Here is a 20,561-nt window from a genome sequence, read left to right on the forward strand (position 1 = left end):
AAATTTATTGAGTTTCATGTATACATTGCTGAAAAATTGTGATTAAGAAATTGAGTTCTATAAATACATATACTTCCATGATCATCTATATGTTTTTCTCTCCTATATCATTAAAGACCTTCATCAATAGAGTGAATGATCTAAAAGAAAGAAAATGTAAATGCTTTTAAAAGAAACTAAGCTTCAAATGAATTACTTTTGATTAATATTTTCATACATTTTCTCTAAGATTAGGAGAAAGCATAACTTGTTCTTAAAAGATTAACAAGAGTGATTACTATAAATTGTGAATATTTCTAGATCACTCTACATTCTTGATATCATAAAGTTTCAGCTCTATTCACGTTTATCATTAAAATCTGAAATTCGACAAAAGAAAAGAAAGATTAAAGAAGAATGCATCTTTTAAGGGGGAGCTTTAGATATTCAGTATCTTATCCTAAAGTCACTTCAATTTGATGCATACCTTGCACTTTATGGATTGATTTTGATGAACCTCCTTATATTGCAAGACATGCTTTAATTACCTTGAGATGAGTTCTATAAAGGTTGTCTTATCTCAAACCTTGAGTCTTGTAAAAATAAGCTGAAACTTATAGAAAATATATTTTTGAGATTGACGATTTTATTGAACATTATCTTCAAATTTTAAAACTCTTAGATGGAATGATCAATTGAGGGGGAGAAAGAAAATTTCAGAAGGAGAGGTCTGATGGAACTTAATTGCATAAATTTATAAAGGAGAGAGAAAGAATACTAAATGAAAAGTGATCCTAATACTCTCCAATATGTATCATCTGAAATTTAAATCTGAAAACCTTTATGATACACCTTGAGGCGTGTTATTTGGTTAGTATATCTTATGCATAAATCATGAACCAAATTGCAAGTTGATCTTAAGAGCCTTTAACTTAATGACAAAGGGGGAGAATAACGTGTTGAATGGTCTTGAGTATCTCTTAGAAAATTTATTTTGAAATTCACTAATAAGTCCTAATTAGCTTGCTCTTTAGAACGTCAATTCTGTGCCAATTCATATCTTTATATATGTATCAAATTGTGCTTATTTTCTAAAGGAATAAAAGAACTTTGAAGACATTAAAAATTAATGATCCAACATGATGATATGTCTCTCAAATATATAAGTTTTGATCTTTTACTCTGAAAATTAACTAAAATTGCTCTCATGTTTGATAAAATACTTAATAGATTGGGCAAAAGGTCTTAAATGAACAAGCTTTCATACTTATTATTGAAGAGAGGTTAGATTTCCACTCGTGTTTTCTTTGAATATCATTTGTAGTACTTCTTGAATTAACCTAAGGAAGATTCCACCTACACTTGAATAGAAAACTATCTGTGGTATCAAATTAGAAAACTTCTTGAAATCACATTTAATGTGTTCTGTTCTGAAATTATCTTAATTGGCTCTGATCTGTGCTCATTAATCTGATTCCAATATTATTGCCTTGAGTTATATGATTCATATCCTTGCAATAATTTAACATTCAAATCAGAGTACAATAAGGAAAAGAAATATATGAGTATTCTGATCTTTGTGCTTAATGTTTCCCTATCTTTTTGATGTTGTCAAAAAGGGGGAGAAATATCTAAGTATATGCTCATAATGCTTTATGTTTTGAATTGAATACAAATCAGCTGGAATTGACATATATTGATTATCTTAAGTTGATTAAATCTAAAGCATTATCATGAAGTATGTTTTTTAAATATATATGTTTTCTACTTCATGCAACTTTGCTATGTATTACTTCTAGAAAACAATATCTTTTATATTGCATATACTCCAAGTTTTGTCATCATCAAAAAGGGGGAGACTGATGACCCAAAGATTGATTCAAAGATTGATTTTGATGATCACAAAACCTTGAAGTATAAATACTAATGTTTGTGTTGCAAGGAGAAAGATATTTATTTTGCAAGGAACATAGCAAGTTGGAAGAATACAAGAAGGCCTCCAAAGTTCTCAAGAAAAGTTGGAAGAAAGCTACAATTCATTGGCCCAAGTTTCAAGTTCAAAGAATTCAAGTTGAAGGAGCAAATTCAAAGAAAAATTCAAAAGAATAGTCCTCGAGTCGACTCCTGGAAGTTTCGAGTCGACTCTGGCACTCTAGAGTTTCAAGGAACAGTGCTCGAGTCGACTCCGGGACTCTACGAGTCGACTCCGACTGAGAACAAACAAAAAGACAGAGAGTTGATTTTCTGCGCTACAGTGATCTCGAGTCGACTCCCAATTTCAGGAGTCGACTCCCAACTTCAGGAGTCGACTCCCAACTTCAGGAGTCGACTCCCAGCTACAGTGCCGGCAGACTACTATTCACAGATCAACTCCTGTTTCAGCCGAGTCGACTCCTACTTCAGCCGAGTCGACTCGAGCACGCTGGGAGGCATAACGGCTAGTTTTTTCTTGATTCCAACGGCTCTATTTTTGTCTCTAACGGCTAGATTTTTGTTGGGACTCCCTCTAAAGCTATAAAATCAAGAGGAGAGCTAGGGGAGAAGGTATGGAAGTGGGAGAAAATATTTAGGGAAGAGATTTCAAAGAGATTACAAGGGAAATCTCCCATAAGCACAAAAGGGCCATCCAAAGTGAAATAGAGAGAAGAAGAGCATCCAAGTGAATCCCAAAGCTTCCTCTCCATCCGTGTGCTGCCTCAATCATCCTCTACCTCGTGCCAAATCAAAAGAGGGTCAAGTAAAGAAGAAGCCGAGTTCCTTCATCTTCAAAATTCGTTTGAGAGCTTCTCTTTACTCCATTTGTTTATATTTGATATATTTGCTTAGTTAAGAAGCTTGTACTTGCTTTAAATTCTTAGTCAAATATCTTGTAACTTGATTCAATCAAGGGATTGAATCAAGAGGTTAAGGTTTGTTGGTGAGCCAAAGGAAAACCAACGGTGTTTAGGTTTGTTGGTGAGCCTAGGGTAAAACCAACGTGTAAGGGTTTGATTGTGAGCCCGGGAAAACAATCGAGGTTGGTTCTAGTCGGTGAGCCTGGGAAAACCGACCGAGTTCGTTGTGATCTCGCAAAACAACAAGTTGGGTTGTGAGCTTGTAAAACAACCGACTGTAATCTAAGGGATTATAGTGAAATTCCCAAGAGGTCTTGGGGAGTGGATGTAGGTGCTGGGGTGCACCGAACCACTATACATCTTTGTGTTTGTGATGCCTTATCTCTTGTATTTCATGCCTTCCATTCATGCTTGATTGTGTAATATCTCTAGCTTTGTTTTCTATAGAGTTATAAGTGATTTGCTTAGCTTCCACTCCATTCTTACCATACACATAGATTAAAATTGATCATACAACTATAAGTTAGTTTTAGATCAATTGCACCCTAAAGCCATAGTATAATTGCTCTAGCTTAATCTTCCACTGCTTTACTTGTAATTGCCTAGAGCTTAAGTAATTAACATCTTATTATTCCGCTGCATTCTATTCAAAGTAAAAATTAGGGAACATAATTTTTAGAAAACCCAATTCACCCCCCCTCTTGGGTTGTCACCTTGGGCAACACGCTAATAATTATAATATTTTATATCTTTATTATTGTATTATACTATAAATATAATATTATATTACATTATATCATAATACATTAATATATTATGTTAAATAATTTAATATTATGTTATATTATGAAAAATTAATGTATGCTAATAATTATAATATTTGTACCTTTATTATTTTATTATACTATAAATATAATATTATATTACATTATATCATAGTGCATTGGTATATTATGTTAAATAATTTAATATTATATTAAATTGTTATGCTACAGTATAATATGTTATATTAGTATATTATAATAATATTATATTATATTATAATAATATTATACTATATCATATATTTATGTATTAATATATGTTATATTTTATTATGTTCTGTTGTATAATACTATGCAATGTTCTTTATGGTTCTTTTATCATACAAAAATATTTTTTAATTTATTTACTAAATACATATTAAGGTGCTGCACCACTAGCTACAAAATATTATAAAAGTTCTGTTTCATAAAACTTTATTTTCAAGAGCTTTACATTCAGAAGAACTCTTCCAAACAGGCCAACCGTGGCCAACTTGTCGAAAACAAGGGCTCTGAGTTCCAGCCCGAGCAGACTCCCGGGGGAGTCCTGGGGGACCTCGGGCCATCATGGAGCTCTCCTCAACGAGCACACTCTCCATCCAGACCCCCGACGGGTGGCTTCTCGGCATCGGCGCCCGCTTCGTCGTCGATGCCCAGGGTGTCCCCGCCCTGTGCCTGAACCAGCCCGATAGTTTGCTCGCCACCGGCGGTCGCTCCAGCTTCCGTGTACAAGTGATGGGCTCTCTTCTTTGGCCGAACGCTTGGATTTTTACGTGTTCTGGATTGGTGTTAGATGGAGTAATTTGGTACGGAGATGAGGGCGTAATGACTTGTGGTAACTGTAGGTCTCTCTGTGTGTCTGATGGTTTCTCTGTGCTTTTCGGAATGGTGACGGTTTGGGCAGAGCAGGTCACGGACTCCACAGTGCACGCTGCCCGGGAGTCCGAGCAAACCTGATGATGAATTGCTTCTGAAGGTATCATTTTCTACCCTCCCCTTTCTGCTATTTGAACTATGAGCTGTTCAGTATTGCACGCATGACATTACCTGGTATATCAGTAATGTATATCGGCTGCTTCTTTTGTCATTTGTTTTCTCTTGTCATTTCATTCCTATTAGAAGGTTAATCGGACATGAACCTGAGATAACTTCATCAAATTTCTTCTGTCATTTGTTAGTGCCATTTATGGCTTCTGCATTACATGTTAGCCTGGAAATCTTCTTAATAAATTATTTTTCAAAACTTGATTGTATTTTTGTAGAAGCTTTGTACGAAATGGGAGAAGAAGTGGATGAAGACCTTGTATATTTAATTTCTGTAGAAAGGGTGCTCCACATGGAAGATTTCTGTGAGGTATGAGTGGATTCCTTTGTTTCTTCTAATCGGTAGTGTTCTTTAAGTCTAATATGAAGTACCACCTTTTTAATTTAATATGATTGGAGTTGCAGAGAATTGTTTTGCAGTGCATTCAGATTAATATTTATTTTTCTCTTAACCATATTAATTCAGCAATCACTTTACCTGTCTCCATATCAAGTTGGCACACTTCAACATATTTGTTACAGTAGCTCGTCGAAGATGCTGTACAACTTTGCTGACCACAAAAACAAAGAACTGACTTACTCTCAAGTTAACAATCGCAAGTGATATCCTCATAGAAGAAAAAACTTATTCCAGTGTTTATCACCCCTGGTTTGATATCTATCTTCATGAGTTGGCCAATTCTTTAAGATTCTAGTAGTCTTGTCAGTTTCCGTCGCTGGATATCCCTTGGTTCTTGGCTAATAATATACCCAGGATACATTACATGAATATGTATGTATGTATATATTTATGTAGTTTATATGATAATTGTACCCGACGAGCTTTGGCCGAGTGTTCATCATGTCACGCCCCCGCCTACGCGGAGCACGTGAGGCACCTAGTACCCACATAGGGGCCACATGTTAAGAAACCTTTACGGTATCCAGTCTTTCTCACCACTTCCACCAACCCATTATTAGGTTTTCTGCTCATCTCAATTTCTTAATAACTTGGTGATCCCTTCTTAAATGTCTATTGTTCACCTTTACATGGGCAAAGATCAATTCAATTATCCATCAATTTATTCTCTATTTTCTATACTAGCATTTAGATACTAATTTGTAATGTGGCATCTTTCAGTTTTGCCACTCGTCCATCTTATGTTCCACTTCCACACTGCAATCGTTATATTGCTCAATATTGATATGTAGATCATAACTGATTTCAGAGATAAAATGTCTATGCAAAATTAAAGCATTGTTATAGTTGAACATTTAGAGTATTTAGCTTATGACTTGCATGCTGAAAAATCTATTCTGTAATCTTAATTTTCTTACTTATCCAATAAACGGATCACAATGTTCTGGACTCATAAGCTCTTTCTGCCTATCTAGATTTAAATATGGAACAGATTTGGACTGTTTTGCAAACATCAAAGAGGGAAATGAATAATATTAGGTTTTAGGGTCTCCCTGAAAGATAAAAACTTTGGCCCTGTTTGGGGGAGCTGTTGACAATAGAGCTTTTGGAAGTAGAGCTGTTAGAAGTAGAGCTTTCTGAAGTAGAGCTTTTATAAAAAGATGTTTGTTGTTTGGTAACTATGTTTCTAAAGTGCTGTGGCACTTTAACATGTGTTTGGTAAACAAATTGAGCGCTTTTGTATGACAAAATTACCATAAAGGACATTGTATAGTATTATACAACAAAGCATAATAAAATATAATATATATTAATATATAAATATATGATATAGTATAATATTACTATAATGTAATATAATATTATTATAATGTAGTAATATAACATTGTATACTATAGCATAATAATTTAATAATTTAATCTTAAAACAGCTTTTTGGAAAAGTTCCAAAATGAAGCTTCTCCCAAAAAGCTGTTTTTAACTTCCTGAGAAAGCTTCACGAAATTTTTACCAAACACCCTTTTTCATCCAAAAGTGCTTTTGGAGGGCCAGAAAATTCTTTTTGGTCCTCCAAAAGCTCCCCCAAACAGGGCCTTAGTGAAACAGAGGGTAACAAATTTAGATCAAAGGAGATAACGAATTTGCCTGTTTGTTAGTTCAGAGCTGCCAATTTGATCTAGGTATGTAATGTATTTCTGCTCTTTAGTTCATGGAGCAGAGAGTGGACTTCTCAATCCATTAGGGCACATCTCAACCTTCTCTTTCTCTTCAAAGAAAATAAAGATGAATTGGAAATTTGGAGGAATTAGGTAGCACTGGGTAAGCAGAATAAATTCTGAAGGGTTGATTCATTGACTGTGCACTAAGGAGGAATATAAATTAATCTGTGAAATCAGGATTTTTTTGGCACGTGGTGGAGGGATAAGTGTAAGGTGCATTGGGCTTTGCGATGATTTGGATTTTATCTCAGATGAAATTGCCGTCCCACTTTTTGGTTAGGTTAAAGAGTAGATAGGAGCAAAAAGGTAATTGGAGGTGATACGTTTCACCTTTTCCATGGTATAACTCTACTCCACCATTTTGGTGGAAGAGAATTATGCTGTGTGGATCTACTTGTACCTCCACAGTGTATAGACTCTATTCTCTACCCGATTTTTGGTTTTTGGCAGTGTAAATGGAGGCTAAGAGCCTTTTTCCACGGTTATATCTCCTACCAAACAGGCCCTAAAGTTTCAATTTCTTACTTTCATCTTAAGATTCCCCTCCATCCATGAATTCCTATGTTCATGCATTTGTGTATACATGTATGTACATGTGCTTGCACCTGTTTGTCTGCATTTATGTGCTTTTGTGTGTACCGAAATATGACCTAAAACAATTTGGATGTCCTAAAGGGCAGTTCAAACTAGGAATCATGGAAGCTGACTCTTATTTTGTTCACTTCTAATCTGATTTAGTTCTTCAGGGATGCTCCTAGCAATTCTATCCAATTGCTATGATTTTTCCCAAAGTATATATGGGGCCACCTTTCAGTTAGAGTGTGCACAGCGTGCTAACTTAGGAATACTATAACCTCTCTATATACTTAAATAATTGTAGTAAGCTTAATGAAAAAAGAACTGATCAACAAATGAAAATATAACCAACGAGCATGTGTCCAACAAAAATCTTGACTGCATCATATATACTTTCTTACTAGCGTATTACCTTTCCAGCTCTTTGATATGTATGCTTGCATTTGTTCATTTAATGACATGAATTTCTTGATGCTATTTTGTCATGACATTGCAACATAATTTTTATTTTTTTGTACCTTATCTTAGTCTCCTCTTTTTCTGGAACTTGCTTGTATTTTTGCCTGGGTGATTTCAGTCTCTGAATACAAACTCTAACATACTAAACCGTTCATCAATACTTAATTGTTGACGTTAGTTGGAATAGGTAATCCAAAGTGTATGAGCACTTGCCTTGTTCTCCTTGTTTATAAGCCGACATCCAGAATGTTATCTTGATTATAGAAGGAAAATATTGCAAGACACACTTACTGAACTAGAATTGCACACCTATAGATCTAAAACCACCACTACATCTTTCAAACCCTGCCATTGTATTCCTATGGTTACTCCTAGATGTTTCCTAATGTTCTCATTATTAATCCCTATTGCAAAGCCATTAACAATGCTTCACAGTTGTGTTCAATATTCTAGCAAAAAACAGTTTCGTTTAATTAGAATTCGTAGATGGTGTAGACTCCAGCACATACTTGCTGCTATTATTATTATTAAATTATGTGAATTCCTCTACAAAGGTCTGACTTCATTATTGATAAAGATTATTGTCTCTACATCATGGGCATCATATTTCCTATTGGGTACAAAATGCATGTCAATTCTTTTAAATAATTAGTCCGTAGCACCTACTCTTTTTTTGCGACAACGTTATCATTTGTGTGCAAATTGGACACATCTTCTGTTGACTGTTAGAATCACTGATGATTTTTTGGTTATATTTTATTCAAATCATGTTTCTCTGCATGATAATTACCAGAATTACTTTGACAACATGTATGAACTTAAACTTAAGTTGCTAAACATTGTTCATAAATTTTCTTTCCAGACTGGTGTACGGGTGACCTCTTCAGAATATATAAATGCTGACCCTGATACTAACCGGAACTTTGCTGAAAAAATCATGGACGAGATGAATCTCCAACATGCTGGAGATGTTCGGCGATTATGCAATGTTTATGTGGATTCAGGATTTCCGGTTCAAATCTCTTAACAACTCTATAGATTCTTGAATGTTTCTAGGTATGCTTGTGTACATCTATGTTCCTTCTAGCAAAAGTGCAAAGATTTGATTCAAACATTTTGTGGTATGTGCTAAATTCAGTTATTTTCCCAACTTAATCATTCTCACTTGACGTTAAGTCCTAGATCTAAACAGGTATTATGACTTCCCCGTCAGCCGCAGAGAACTGTTTACATAGAATAAACCCAAATGTGACTTCACCACTAGAAGCAGACATGCTTAAAATAATAAAAGCAAAAGACAAGAACCTGTAACCATCCATGTGGCATCATTTTATATATTTCCTCATTAGGTGGTTTATCATGAAGATATGATGCTCACTTAATTGTTGATATACATTACTTCAAGATCACTGCTGCGTAGACTATATTCTAATAAACTCTGTTATCTTACATATTAAGCTAGTGGGATCATTGTCTCTCCTTTGGTCTCTTCTGTCTTGTACTACAGCAGGCAAATAGTGTGAAGTCTCTTGCTTCAGACACAAAGAAAGGGAATCACGCTGCCTTGAGAACCTAGCTTTGATCAGCTATATCTTCTTCTTATGTTTAATAAATTCTCCTATCATTTGGTGAGAAAAGGAAAATCGTATTTTAATTTCAGTAGATAATGGATTCCCTAAACACTCACATCCTTCCAGGTCTTTCATCTGGTTCCATGTATAAACTTTGTGTTCTGTTAGATGTTAGAATTATTTGAACTTCGTTGCTAATTCTAATGCTTCTGTTTCTTATTCTGACCACTGTTTGTAGCTTAGGATTGCATGATGAGTCAATTATCGATCTCCCTGCAGTCTTGATCAATTCCTGTATATCTGTGAGTCTTCATGATGGCAGGTAACAGATGCAAAGATGATTGGGGTTGATATGCTAGATTTTGACTCGTATATTTATTCTGGGGAAGGAGTATTTGCAGCTCGAATATTTTGACTCGCATATTTATTCTGGGGAAGGAGTATTTGCAGCTCGAATCCCTTTTCCTAGAGAAGTTGCAGATGAAAAGGGTGTGAAATCATCATTTAATTCCATGTCTCATCTTGCATGGGAGATTGAGAAGAATTATGTTGTTCCAGATTTTGAGAAAGTGACATGCGTGGAGAAGATAAGGCAGGAAGTGTGGATTCTTGTTGTCGATTATTTATGATTTTTTTTTACTCTTGTAATTTCGTCAGTAGCATAATATCATATTGAGTTATTTGGTGAAGGGCATTGTATTTGTATTATCTTCAAATTTATTTTTCCCGCAATCTTATGCCAACATTGTTTTACTTCTTTTTCTTTGATCAGAAATAATCGACAAACCTTGAAAAGGATGCCTTACCCACAGATATTTGAAAAATATCAAAATGACTACGGTTGCACACAATTTTCTTGTAAACAATTTCCACTCTTGCCTACCTGCATTGTCTATCGAAATCCCTTATTTGAGAATTTTATCCTAGCCAATTACAGTTTTTTGGAGGAGAAATTCTATGGTTCATCAGGCTCCAAAAGAATTTCCGTATAAGCTTTTTTATTTTATTTTTTTTCTGACAAGGCTACATTGTATGCATTAATGCATATGGTTGTCCGGCTTAACTCGTATTGATTCTATCCTGTATGTTATTCACCTTGGTCAGGCCAAACTCTTCCATATGCTTTTGTATATGATGTCAAGAGGTGATATTTGTTCGTGATGTCACCGCGTGTGAAATGGGAAGTTCTCGATGGGCGAATAACTTGGGTCCTGTTTGGTATACAAGTTTGTAAAATACTACATAGAAATTGTGGTTGTTTCTCAAAACTATAAATCTTCAGTACCAAAATCTCTAAAGATTTTATAAACGGTTTGGAAAAACAGAGGTTTCTTTGTACTCTTTTTTTTTATATGTAGAAATCATGCATGTTGTTCAGTCTTTTTCAGATTTCTTACTGTGCTTTTGAAAACAAAAAAGGAAAACGAATAGCAAAACCAAACAGGCCCTTAGTTTTTACTTGCAACAGTTATTATTTTGTAATCTTCCATCTCTAATCTCAACATTTCTTTCTTCATCTTGGGCCTCGTTTGGCAAAGCTATTGACAGTAGAATTTTCGAAAGTAGAGTTTTTATAAAATATTATTTGTTGTTTGGTAACTATATTTCTAAAGTATTGTGAAATTTTAATATATTTGGAAAACAAGCTGAGAAAGTACTTTTGGTATAACAAAATGACCATAAAGAACATTGCATACTATTATACAATAGAGTATAATAAAATATAATATATATTAATACAAAAATATATAATATAGTATAATATTGCTGTAATGTAATATAATATTATTATAATATAGTAATATAATATTGTATACTATAGCATAATAATAGAACTTGTAAACCAAGTATTCTGGCCTCTTGTGCATTGTTCAAATGTGAATATGTGATGGCCACGGTATGCATCCAAGTTCTATTTTGTTAGTTTTTGTAATGACAATTCTAATACGTCGCTCTCATCGATAAAAGATCTCTCAACAAAGTGATTAATTTATACCAATGATTTTTCAAAGTACTTACACCCCACCGTCGTGCAGTGGCTATTTTATGCTTGTGATGGCGCATTGATCGACACCAAGTCTTCCTTGATTTGGACTGCCAATTGGCCATGTTCTAGAAGCTTAGAATCCTTCCAAAACCCTAGCTTGGAAGAGCTGATTGAAAGAGGACCCATTAAAAACAAATCGGTTTATACATGAGGATTTGTTTGTTTACACACCAGGAAAATAATATTACCAACAAAAAAAAACTTCTTATTTAGTTAAAAAATTTTAAAATAAAAAATAATATTTTTTATGAAACTAAAATTTTTATATTTTATTAAAAAATATAAAAAAACATGTGCAAGCTACTTTCTACTAATTAAAAATTAATTTTTTTAAAAAACTATTTTTAAGCTATCGAAATCTATGGTTCTTTATTAAAGATATAATTCATATTTCATACAATTTTTTTAGAATAGTACATGCTTAATCAAATATAAGTCACTTATAACTATTTTTTATTGTCAATCAAATATGCTAAAATTATCTTTTCAGATGTCATATTCTCATGAATTAATTTTTCAAAAAAAAATATTCAAAGGAAAAAAAATTCTTTCCACGAATGGAGAGAGTCCTCAATATCAATACCTCATAGTTTATTGAAATAAAAGTGGGGACGCTGCCGGTTCCGTCTGGACATAGTAGAGTAGAAGTCACCCCTTCCAGCGGAGAACCGAAGCCAATGGTGACCCCATCAGTTTTGATCCCCCAACAACTCTTGTTATCTTCGTCCATGCCGGCTGTGAAGTCCGATGCATGTTGAGAGTGATGGGCACGGAGACCTCGCGGTGGCCAATGGAGGATGGTATATTATATGTTACCGTGGATAGAAGATGAGTGGAGTTCGTAATCACTTCTGTCATCCCCGAAAGACTCGTTCCAGAGCCACGCCAATCTCTCATCTTCCTTCGTGACCTTTTCTCCTCGCTTCTCCCTCTCTCTTGACTCGGCATTCACAAGGGAAGCTTTCATGCGTTGCTCCCCATCAGTCTCGGCTTCTCGCACGTTACTCCATTGCACGCTCTCTTCTTTGTTTTGCCTTGCCATGTTATTATATGAATAATTTGAGGATTAGAAATGAATAGATTGATGGATGCTTACGTTTTGAGACATCTCGGGCGATTTCCCGAGGAAAAGAGTAAAAAACACGAGAATTCTGGTTTGACTTTTTGTTTTTGTTCGTAAGGGGATACACCGTACTGTCCTAATATGAATACATAAAAAAAGTCGAGGTAAAAAAAAGAAAGGATTGCGAGGACTCATAGAACCCGCAACAGCCGGTGCTCAATTGACAATCCATTTTTATGCGGTCCAAGTCCAAATCCAGTACTGATCGAGAGCTTCATGATATTTTATTTTTTAATTTTATTAAATATATTTGTACATGTATTGTATAATCACCCATTGTAGCAAGAAAAAAAAAAAAGTTCAGCACCGAACGTAAATAATTGGCGGGACCAAGTGCCATACTTTCCATCACAAAAGTTCGTGGTAGCTTCCGGTGGAAGAACAACGACTTGGATAATTTTTAAATAAGTAAACGGTCATTAAAGAATTAATTTTCTTTTAGGGTGAAGCGAAAGATTTGTCTATAATCAATGACTTTGGAAGGCCGTATGTGAAAAAAGATAAACAAAAATAAACAACCTGATTGATCATCTCTGCTATATCTAATTCTATGACAAATATCGAACGGCACAAATGGTCCAAAACAACAAAAGAAAAAAAGATAGAAATGAACGTGCTGATGGAATAGTTTGTAAATAATACTAATGAAATGATAAATGTAATGTTTGTAGAACTTTTTTTTTTTGTTCTTAATTTTTGCTAGTTCCGTGTAAAAGGCTACTTCCAGCTTGATTTTAGTGCACTTCCTGAAATGATCATATCATTCTGAAGTAAGTTCAGAAGTTGATTAATTGAGATGCAAATCCCATGTGTATCACAATCATTCTGTCAATAAAACACAAACTCTTATAACTAACATGCTCACAAATAATGTAGTTTATGGTGTCTTCCATGTTACACAGGAAGAGAGGGACGGAGCAAGCACCGTAACTCATACAATCCACAACGTCTGAAACTAGAAGAAGATCAATGAACCATGATCGAGTCAAGCCAGTCATGGACATGCTCACAAATAACATAGTTTATGGTGTCTTCCATGTTACCCAGGAACAGCAACCACCGTAACTCATACAATCCACAAAGTCTGAAACTAGGAGAAGATGAAGGGGGATAACACACACACCGAAGTAGTTTTACCATGACCTAGTCAAGCCAGTCATGGTAGTTCTTTATCAACATGCTCACATATAATATAGTTTATGGTGTCTTCCATGTTACACAGAAAAGGAGGGGTGGAGGAAGTACCGTAACTCATACAATCTAGAACGTCTGAAACTAGGAGAAGATGAAGGGGGATGACACACACCGAAGTAGTTTCGACCATAACCTAGTCAAGCCGGTCATGGAAGTTCTTTATTGACGGGAGCATCAGCAGTAGACAAAATAGTATACGCATAGTCTCCGGCCATTCCAATCGTCACTTCTCCATGGTCCCTCTTGCACTCATCGTAGAGCACCGTGATCGTCGACAAAGTGAACAACGTCAAGGCCGTGAGCAGAGCGGCATAAACAAATCCTGCCGCCGCTTGAGCTGCTGTAGACAGAGGACAGGAAGCTACAGCCATTATGCGAGCTTTACCGATCGCATATTCAAGTACAGAACAGAGAAGGATGATCGAAATCGCTTGCTTCTTCTTCCCTTTGATGAGCTCCACGGCACGCCCGATTGCGCCCACTCCGTAGCAACCTTCCTCCGCTACCGAGATCACTGCGCTTAATGACAACACCGTTGCTAAATATGGAAAAAATACCAGTGCCAAGAGAACTACGAAAAGACCCAAGATAACCAAAGCAATTGAAAGCTGCGACATGAATACTGAAACCACCACCAAGGTCAGTAGTATAAGAAGATAGCCCAGGTTCAACAAGGCAGCATAGACTTGGGTGATCATAGGCCCTTTCAGTCCCCGTTTAACCTTTAAGAACAGCTCTTTCTGTGTTAAGAGCTCCCCGGAGTACGTTGTGGTGATGGCATGAATCATTGTGATCTGCAGCAGGGATTGGATGAAGAAGGCGACTATGAAGAAGATGACTCCTTCGGCAGCCAGCTCTTTCCCGTCCTTTTGGATGGCGGCAAGGAGGTTTGAGAACTCCGGGCTCCCTGGCTTGTAATTGCTTAAGGAGGTGGACTTGAGAAACAAATCCACGAGGAGAGGGCGGAAGGCGAGGTACCTGCCCAGGACGAGGAGGAAGGTGGAGAGGATGGAGATGAGGAGGATGGGAAGGATAAGCCTCACGTTTTTGGTGGATAGGGTGAGGGCCTCCCGTAGGATTTTGCAGGTGCCAATAGGCTTTGGAGGGTTGGCCATGGCCATGGGGGTGAAGCCCATCTGTGCTATGAACTATTTGCTGTTGGGAGATAACTCTGCTCTTGCTGTGGGTTAACCAAAGATTTGCAGGGAGGTTATTTTTATGGTCACCAGCGACTTCCTGCTGCATGGAGGATGCCGGGAATTAAAATGCGGGCTACTTGTTCCCACTTGTTGACCAGGTGGTTCCTAAGGAACCGCGTTTGATCAAATATTGAAAATTCAAAAAATTGAATTCAAGAATTCAAAAGTCAAATTCTAAAATTCAAAAGGATAAGGTTCTTCTTTTTGTTTTTTTGTGGCTTGCCATCCTCAAAAGACTGGACATGAGGGACCTTATCCATAAAAAGATGGGTAGGTAGGTATCTTGGTGGGTGACCACCCCATGATGAACGGGTGGTTCTATATACACCCCCCCTATTGCTCAGGACACCCCCCAAAAATTAAAAAAAAATTAAATACTCTCTACACCCCCCCATTTGCTAAGGACACCCCTAAAAAATTAAAAATTCCTAAATTACCCCCCACCCTCCCCACCCCCTCACCTAAATTGCTCTCTACACCCCCAAACCCCCCCCCCCACCCCGCTCTTCCCCTCCGAAACACCTCGCCAACGCCCAAAACCCCCCCGTTCCCCCTTCTCCCTCTCGTCGCCGGCATTCTCCCGATCTCCGACCACCTCGCCGGCTTCTCCCGGAACCACCTCGCCGGCTTCTCCCGAAATTTTTTTTTTCACGGTTCGTGCTCCGTTCGGCACTGGATCGCCGAACAAAAGGCTTCTGTTCGGCTGAACAGTGCCGGACAGAAGCCTTCTGTTCGGCACTGTGCAGCCGAACAGATCTGTTCGGTTGAGGGTTGCCGAACAGAAGGCTTCTATTCGGCACTGTTCAGCCGAACAGAAGGCTTCTGTTCGGCACTGTTCAGCCGAACAGAAGCCTTTTGTTCGGCGATCCAGTGCCGAACGGAGCACGAACCGGGAAAAAAAAAATTTCGAAACAAGGTGGAACACGTACCTTTGCGGCCGATTCTTCGTCCCAAATCACTAGTTGCTTGTCCATGCTTCGAATGGGGCTTAAATCTCCTTCAAAGATCGCCTAAACGATGTAAATGGATCGAGGGATTTAAGGGGGGTTTGAGGGGGGGTTTTTTTTTTCTTTTCAAAATGAAACGGAGGAGGAGGAAGGGGGGGTGTACTGAGAAAATTTCAAGGGCAATATGGTAATTACACTAAAGGTTAGTTTGGGTATTTTTTTTTTGGTTTTTGGGGGGTGTCCTGAGCAATAGGGGGGGTGTATATAGAACTACCCATGATGAACCCATGGCATCTATAAATCATTACTTGCTTCTATGCTATTTATATGTTATAAGGATCTGTGCAAACATATGTTTAGTCCCATATCGATTATTTATGAAAAATTTTAGATATTTATACAGGACTAAAAAACTCAAAAAATATCTTTTAGCTAGTTTTTTTTATAAGATCTTTCACCTCTCAGAAGCTCTGAGAGGGTTATGAACCAACTCATCCACTTTTGGAAGGTATCTTTCTTTGGAAATAGTTGCAGTAACCTATCTTATTACTCATTGTTGCCTTCATTTGGTGCTGATTGAAGGAAAGAAATGCTCGTATTTCTTCAAATCGGCGCTCCTCTTGCTTATCTACCTGTAAAACCTAGAAAATAAGGCTTGGTCTCCCATCCTTCTATCCATCCTACCAAAGAACGTCGGCCACTATTGATGTCGTTGTTGTGGCCAAACGCCGCCAGAAGCCAGGTAAGAACCTGATAATCTTTGGATAACTCTTCTCTTCCTCTTTCATGATCTTTAGAAGCTTGATTTCGGCCAATAAACGCTGAATTTTTGACGAAAAAGAGCGATACTCTGTTTCCCCTATTTTGATCAATCAACCCTTGTTTCTTCTCGATTCCGGTTGTTCCCACCACCGATGTTCGTTGCGAAGGTCTACCTCTGGTCCCTCATGATGGCTGGAAGCTGTAGCAGGAGCTCTAGACAACGGGATGCATTAGATCCATGGTATAAGGGGTTGAAACCCCTATTTTTTATGCTTTTTGGTGCTATTGGCCGCCAGTCGCCGCCAACCGCCTGTTGGTCGGCCATGGGTCTATGACCTTGGGCACCAATCGCTACCACCCTCTTCCTTCCTCTTCCTTAGTTAAAAAGAGAGAGGCTTGCTTTCTCTTCTTTTCCCTCTCTTTCCCATCCTTTCTCTCTCTTATTTCTCTCTCCACTAGACTTTCTTTCCCTACTCTCTTTCTCTATGGTAGTTGGATCCAGTAAGGACTCTTCACAATAGTTTTGGATCATCCTAGTGAATGGCCCTAATCTAGAGTCGTCGGGCAACGTGCCAGCTCCTACCCTAGCCCTTAAACATCGTTAGATTTAGCTATTCCTGATTTTTATTGAACCATCTGTATCCTAATCCAAATATAATCAGTTGAGTTTCATCTTAATCGGACCGACTGGGATGCCGGGCACTTCTACTTGGTCAACCCTATGAGGATGTTGAAATTTAGGGTTTCAATTTTTAAAATAATTATGATGAAATTTTAATGAAAAATATAACTTTTGAATATTAGGCTTCAAGAGAAATTTTCAGAATTGATTGGATCTATTAGTTGGATTGCGCTTGCAAGGTAACTCTTTTTCTAAATCTATCGGCAAATTATAAATATTTTTTGAATCGAATTACTCATAATTTATAAACTTTATGCATAATATTTTATTATTATATATGCTTTTTTTGGAATATGTATAATTCTTGATCGAACGTATAAGTTTCAATATGGATTATGTTCAATTAATTTCAATATCGTATGATTTATGTAACTTATGGTTTGGAACACTGAATATACTTTAAGAAAAAGAATTTTGCTTCGAAATAGATTTGGTCTTGCAACTCGGCTATGTATCAATATCCCATCAGTGAAAGTTATGCGCTAGTATATCGACACTCTGCTAGTGGAAGTTATGCGCTGGCATATCGACACCTTGCTAATGAGAGTTATATGTTGGCATGTCGATACCCAGCCAGTAGGAATTATATATTGGCATACCGACACCTGCCACTTAAGGTTATACATTGGCCTATCGACACCTTGCTAATGGGAGTTATATATTGGCATATCGACACCCAGCCAGTAAAGATTATATATTGGCATATCGACACCCTATCAGTTGAGGTTATACATTAGCCTATCGATATCCGGCTAGTGGAGGTTATAAGTTGGTACTTTGATGAGCTCATATTCTGGCCCAGCCACAGGGCATAAATATGGTCATAGTTTATAGATGTCGAGATGAATTTGATATTTTGAAAGAAATTGATTTATGAACAAGATTTGAAATTTACAATGACCGGATAGTGTATCGACTTGGTTTTGAATTCAATATATTTTGAACACTTAATTTCAGCATATTATTTTTAGTATTTTATTGCTTGATTTATCTAGCTAAAGTATTCATTATTTACTAGGCTGTCTAGCTCATCATTCCATATCTTACTGCTTTTACAGATTATAAGAACCAAGATGACACGGGGTTATGATCGAGAGAGTGGCTAAAGGCAAAATTTGATATATTTATATTTAGATTAGGATTTGATGAGAGTTTGATGAAAAATCTTTTGAATAGTGTTATTGTCGTGAGACATTAAAATTGGTTTGAACATTGATTATTTAAATTTATTTCGCTGCTTGTTTAATTACTATATCGTGATGAGATGTCTTACATGCTGATAAAGAGAATTTTTTATGAGTATGCGACCGCTGTTGTGACTCCTGACTTGCGATCTCGGGTTTGGGCATTGGGCATTGGGCATTGGGCATGACACTATCATTCAGTATGGAACAGGATCTAAGGCATCTTGACAGCGACCGCCTCCTCTAATTAGCTTCTCGGTGGTTCCTTTTTCGATTCTCAACTGGGGTCTATTCTTTGGGAGCTGTTTCTTAATCGGGCTCCTAATTTTCCCTTCAGTAACAAAATTTTCTATTCTCTTCTGCATATCCTTCTTCTTGCACATATTTTTTCTTTGTTAATAAAATTCAGCTGACTATATTCTAACCTTAGTCTCCTTCCATTCAAAAAAAAGGAAAACTCAAACTTTTAATATGATCCTCTTGAAACAAAGTTGATCAAGATTTTGAGAATTCTGATTTTCTCAAGTGATCGACAAGGAAGTCGAGCTGGATCAAGATTTGAGTATTTAAAAATCAAATTCAAAAATTCAAAATGTAAATTCCGATTCCCTTATGACCAAAAATAGATATTCAGGCTACAATCTGATTTGAGCTTCCATAAATCTGTGATAGTAGCCTCTTGCCAAAGTTTTTTCCCTTGTAAATTATATATATTGTACTCCAAAAAAATATTGAATGAAATCAGAAATTTTATAAAAATTTCCCGTGGTATCGGAGCCTGCTAATGACTACATCGTTTTCCATAATGTCTGCTAGTTTCACCAAATTTCCATATCCCTTAAACATCAAGTCATCAACGTATAGAATTTTGTATTAATAAAACTCTCTCTTACAAACTACATGGGCTGGAGAAAACAAATCGAAGACCAGTATAGGAGTTGATATGATGGGCTTTCTTGTTTGAAGCGTGTCTGCACTTATTTAATTCATCTCCACCCCAGATGGTAATCCTGATGGCAAAGCAGAAGATGTCCAATCTAGACGATGCTTCATGGAAGCGGTCAGATAGACTTGTTCGAGGTTTCTCGCTTTGAAGAGATCTTTGGGTCTTCAAAGCATGGTGAACCTTAGAAAACCATTTTGCTCAAAATTCTAAAGTAAGAGAGTTTGCTGTTTGGTCAAGATTACAAAATTTGTGCGGTGACAATATCTCTACTCTTGTTTATTTATGCAAATTCAAAGTTTGACACCCTAGTTAGTGCCATGGACCGTGCGGTAATGGATAGAACCAAAAGCTGTTGGTTGTCACAAGGGCTTGCGTGCAAGTATGAAGTTTTTATTGCGACTACCATGCCACCTTATGTAGAGTTTATTTCGCTCGTTCAAAGATATGAAAATATTTATATCTCTTCAGAAGCTTCACAACATGGCGCCTAGCTTGGACAAAGATAGAAAAGCAATAAGAAATATGGAAATCAAAAATCTGGGTAGGTTCCTTTTTCATCTAAAGAAAGGGGCTTTCTTCAACAAGGGCAAGGAAATGGAAATGCTTTCGGCGGTTCTTCTAATGATGGGCAAGAATTAAGTGCATCCAGATCTCGAGGAAAGAGATCAACTACTATTGATAATCTTACCTTGGGCACATGGCTTTCAAGCATTGTATCTATTCAGTTGCTCGTTCCAAGTAGAAGATATTCCCAAAGCATCTGTTGCTGTGACTTTATTTGATAATCATGTGACACCGGTACGGATATATGTTTAGTCTCACATTGGTTATTCACCGAAAATATCTTAGGTACTTATACAGAATCAAGAAACCTATACAATACTTTTTGGCTAACCATTTTTGGTGAGGTCATGAGCTGTGACAGATCATAATCAAGGTTGATTTGAAGATAGTGGTACTAGATCTCATATGATAGGGGATGAGGTAATCTTTGCTGTCTCTGTCTTTATATGGTTCGGATTTTGTTACGGCTGGAAACGATGCATGGCTTTCCATAACTTGCAAAAAAGATGCAATGGTTAACATCGGACAA

At 36.8% G+C, this 20,561-nt stretch overlaps 1 protein-coding gene and 1 pseudogene across 1 annotated transcript; one reads left to right on the plus strand and one right to left on the minus strand.

The window, feature by feature from the left end:
* Nucleotides 1-3,929: 3,929 nt before the first annotated feature.
* Nucleotides 3,930-10,013, plus strand: LOC103701734 (annotated as a pseudogene).
* A 3,642-nt stretch (nt 10,014-13,655) lies between these two features.
* LOC103701684 lies at nt 13,656-15,000 on the minus strand. Its single transcript, XM_008783848.4, has one exon. It carries the CDS (start codon nt 14,882-14,884, stop codon nt 13,895-13,897), a length of 990 nt encoding a protein of 329 aa, XP_008782070.1. The 5' UTR covers nt 14,885-15,000; the 3' UTR covers nt 13,656-13,894.
* Between the last annotated feature and the right edge of the window lie 5,561 nt (nt 15,001-20,561).

The sequence above is a fragment of the Phoenix dactylifera genome, chromosome 1 (genome assembly GCF_009389715.1).
Source record: "Phoenix dactylifera cultivar Barhee BC4 chromosome 1, palm_55x_up_171113_PBpolish2nd_filt_p, whole genome shotgun sequence".
NCBI lineage: Eukaryota > Viridiplantae > Streptophyta > Magnoliopsida > Arecales > Arecaceae > Phoenix > Phoenix dactylifera.

Coding starts and splice junctions, on each gene's coding strand:
- LOC103701684 (XM_008783848.4), bottom strand. CDS start 14,884: ATGGGCTTCACCCCCATGGCCATGGCCAACCCTCCAAAGCCTATTGGC.